Source organism: Belonocnema kinseyi, chromosome 6 (genome assembly GCF_010883055.1).
Source record: "Belonocnema kinseyi isolate 2016_QV_RU_SX_M_011 chromosome 6, B_treatae_v1, whole genome shotgun sequence".
Taxonomy (NCBI): Eukaryota; Metazoa; Arthropoda; class Insecta; order Hymenoptera; family Cynipidae; genus Belonocnema; species Belonocnema kinseyi.
The window spans coordinates 59376631-59380525 of record NC_046662.1 but is presented as its reverse complement, the minus strand read 5'-3'; the positions used below and the strand labels follow the sequence as shown (position 1 = coordinate 59380525).

The following is a 3895-nucleotide window of genomic DNA, read 5'->3' as shown; positions in this document are numbered from 1 at the left end:
TACAACTTGGTCCCTAAAGTGCTAGAACGTGCGGCGAACAAAGATATAGATTTTAAGAATCGTAAATATTGACAAACTTAGATTGGTATAACTGCTGCATTTCTGCAACTGTAATCCGGGAAATGGTTAGGAAGAAATTGAGTTTGCAAAGGCTTTAAGCTTCTAAACTGCTAATTCGTGCGATAACAAAGATGAGTTTAAGCTACGTATAAAAACATAAAAACTTTCCCTAAATAAACGAAAGACGTCTGTCCAGTTAATACTAAAATTTTAGAGAAGGAATTCAAGGTTGAGACGTGACAATTTATAAAGTGAAGACCTGACGGCAATTAAAGTACAACTACAACCTAGGATTCTGGAATTTCCCAAAAATATAAATATAAATTGTTTATGATGTAGCATGATTCATAAAGGTTAATACAAAATGAGCCTTTTTAAACATTCTCTCAAACATTCCGCCCACCTTGAAAGGTCTCCATTCTAAACAAGTCAGGTTCAAATAGAAATGAAACGTACTATTATTACATGCAAACGTAACCAGCTACATTTAAAACTATACATTAAATTGGATACAGATAGAAAATTATTCGAAATTGAAAAATCTAAAGAAAGTTCCATTAAAAAGAAATACAGAGTATCATAATTCAGTGATGACGTTAATCACTCGTTGTTGATGTGTCCATTGGAAGAACACACAATTTCGATACTGGTCGCTGTAAGGTTGATTTTCCAACTCTAACCGAGACCACTCGTGTCACGTTGCCCTTGCCTGGATGCAGCTCTGTGACTCGTCCTAGACGCCACCTAAGAGGGGAAAGGTTGTCTTCCTTCAACAGGACTAACGATCCTAATTTAATTGGATCCTGATTCGTGTGTGACCATTTGTACCGCTGCTGAAGCTGGTGCAAATATTCCTTTTGCCAGCGCTGCCAAAAGTGCTGGACCATCTGTTGTATATGCTGGTAACGATCTAAACGTGATACAGGAAGATGACGCAAATATGGTTGCGGTAGTGCCACCAATGAGCCTCCAATAAGGAAATGTCCAGGAGTGAGAGGTTCGAGGTCATTTGGATCAACAGATAAGGGTGACAAAGGTCGGGAATTCAAGCAGGCTTCTACTTGAGTCAAGAGAGTGTATAATTCAGGGAAAATGAGTGCCTTTTCGCCGATGACTCGCTTCAAATGATATTTTACTGATTTTACGGCCCGCTCCCATAATCCACCGAAATGTGGAGCGTGAGAAGGAATGAAATGCCAGTGTATTCCTTCTCGAGATGCAAAATTCGTCACACGTTCCTGATGTTCTGAGGTAAGCAACAGTCTTACGAGTTCATTTAATTCATTTTTAGCGCCGACAAAGTTGGTTCCGTTGTCCGAGTATATATCTTGTAGAAGACCTCGTCGAGATATAAATCTATGAAAACAGCTTAAAAATCCCGACGTTAACAAATCCGTTGCCAATTCCAGATGGACCGACTTAGTCGCAAAACATACGAATATGCATAGATATGCCTTCGTGATCGTTTTACTTCGAGGTCTGTCCTTAACGATATACGGCCCTGCATAGTCAACTCCGCAGGAATTAAAAGGACGAGACGGTGTGACTCGTGCCGCAGGTAAATTTCCCATGATATATTCTGTGTCTACTGGCCTCACTCGAAAACATCGAATACACCTTTGAAGAACATTCTTGACTGCGTTTTTACATGAGAGTGGCCAATAACGAGTCCGTAGTGATGACATTACGCTTTGACAGCCAGCGTGCATTAATCGGCTGCGTTCGTCCATAATAATTAAGCGTGTCAATATATGATCAGCAGGTAAAATAATTTGATGCTTCTGATCGTAGGAAATCGGGGCGTACCGTAGTCTACCGCCCACCCTGAGCAATCCTGAGTCGTCGAGAAATGGTTGAAGTGATTTGAGTTTGCTCGAGTTGCAGATTTCTCTTTTTTGTTCAAGAGCCTGAATCTCAGTGCGAAAGTATTCTGTTTGTACCATTTTTATCAATCTATTTTTTGTTGATTCTTTTTCAATAGGTGCGAGATAGCCTGTCTTGAGATCCCTCGTGGGCCTAGCTAAATTGTATGAAATTCTAAAACACCACGAAAGTACCCTACACAATGTCATGAATGATGAAAAAAGTTCAAAAATACCTGAATCACGTTTTGTTACAGTAACTTGACTCAATAATCCAGGTGGGTTGATTCCTCTTGAGATGATGTCTGCTGGATTATCTGAGGATGAAACGTGATTCCAAATTCCGTCTTTCGTCAGTTCTTGAATTTTTGTAGATCTGTTGGCAACATAAGTTTCCCACTTGTAAGAGGAACCCTTAATCCATGCGAGTGTGATCGTCGAATCACACCAGAAAAATGAATGATCGAATTTCATATCCACTGACGTACTAACCTTGTGAAAATATTCAGCCAGTAATAGAGCTCCACAAAGTTCTAGACGAGGCAAAGAAATATTTTTTAATGGAGCCACTCTCGATTTAGCACACAAAAGATTGACTCTGACATTTCCTTGATCATCCATCGAACGTACATAGATAGATGTTCCGTAAGCTTTCTCAGAAGCATCACAAAACCCGTGCAATTCTATTTTAACTGGGTTGTTAAATAGAATGAGTCGTGGAACACTGATTTGGTTGAGATTATCCACTTCGTTTCGAAACTCTATCCATTCTGCATGCATTTTTTGAGGCAAATTTTCATCCCAATCTAACTTGACTTTCCAAAGTTCTTGGAAGAAAATCCTTGCTCGTACAATGGCAGGACCCACAATGCCAAGGGGGTCGAAAATTTGTGAGACGAGTGACAGAATTATCCTTTTTGTCACATTTGATGGCTTGGGAAAATTCACTGAATATCGAAGTTCGTCAGTGGTCGATTTCCAAAGCAATCCCAATGTTTTGGGATTCTTATCGCCCTGAATCATTCGATCTTCATTCGGCTGGTCGTCTGTCAAGAACACTCGTTCGTCGTTCGATGCCCATTTCCGAAGAAAAAGGCCAGCTGGTTCCAAAATAGACGTGAGTTGCTTCTTGAGAATTCGAGCTTCCTCGAGAGTGTCCGCGCCCGTGAGGAGGTCATCCACATAAAAATCTTGGATGATAATTCTGCTTGCAGTTGGATATTGTTCTCTGGAATCTTCTCCAAGCTGTCGTAGGCAGCGAGTTGCTAAGAATGATGCTGCCGCCGTTCCATAAGTGACTGTATACAGCTCAAAGATTTTAATAGGCTGAGAGCTATCAGTACGCCACAGAATCCTCTGTAGCTTGCGTTGCTGCTCGTCACCGTAGATACGTCGGTACATCTTGGCAATGTCCGCTGAAAGTACATATTTATATTTTCGAAACCGCAATGCAATTGAGAAGAGATCGTCCTGAACTGTGGGTCCAAGGTGCTGTACATCATTCAGTGACAATCCTGACGTTGTTTGCTGCGATCCGTCGAAAACGACACGCAATTTCGTAGTTGTGCTGTCCAGTTTAATAACGGCATGATGAGGCAAATAATATGATGCACCATCAGAGTGCATATTTTATGGTAAAACCTCCGTCATGTCGCCTGAAGATTCATACTCGTCCATGAATGCATGGTAGTCATCTTTGAGTTTAGAATCCCTGTTCAATTTTCGTTCTACTGAATGAAGCCGCCTTTTTGCAGCTTCTAAAGATTCACCTAGTTCATTGACCTTGTCCGTGAAAGGAATATGAACCACAAATTTTCCGTCAGGTGCACGTTTAGTAGTTGAGACAAAATGCTGCTCACAAAGATTGTCTGGGTCGATAGTCCGCGGGCAACTACTATCAACAACCTGTTCCATTTCCCAGACTCGCTCAACTTGATTGTGCAGCTGCTGGTTGCTGATGAGATAACAGTTTG

General features: G+C 41.1%; 1 protein-coding gene across 1 annotated transcript; it reads right to left on the bottom strand.

Annotated features, from left to right (window-relative positions):
- Positions 1 to 656: 656 nt before the first annotated feature.
- On the bottom strand, positions 657 to 3548 carry LOC117175412. The gene has a single exon (XM_033365122.1). The coding sequence runs from the start codon at positions 3546 to 3548 to the stop codon at positions 657 to 659; it is 2892 nt and encodes a 963-aa protein (XP_033221013.1).
- Positions 3549 to 3895: the final 347 nt, after the last annotated feature.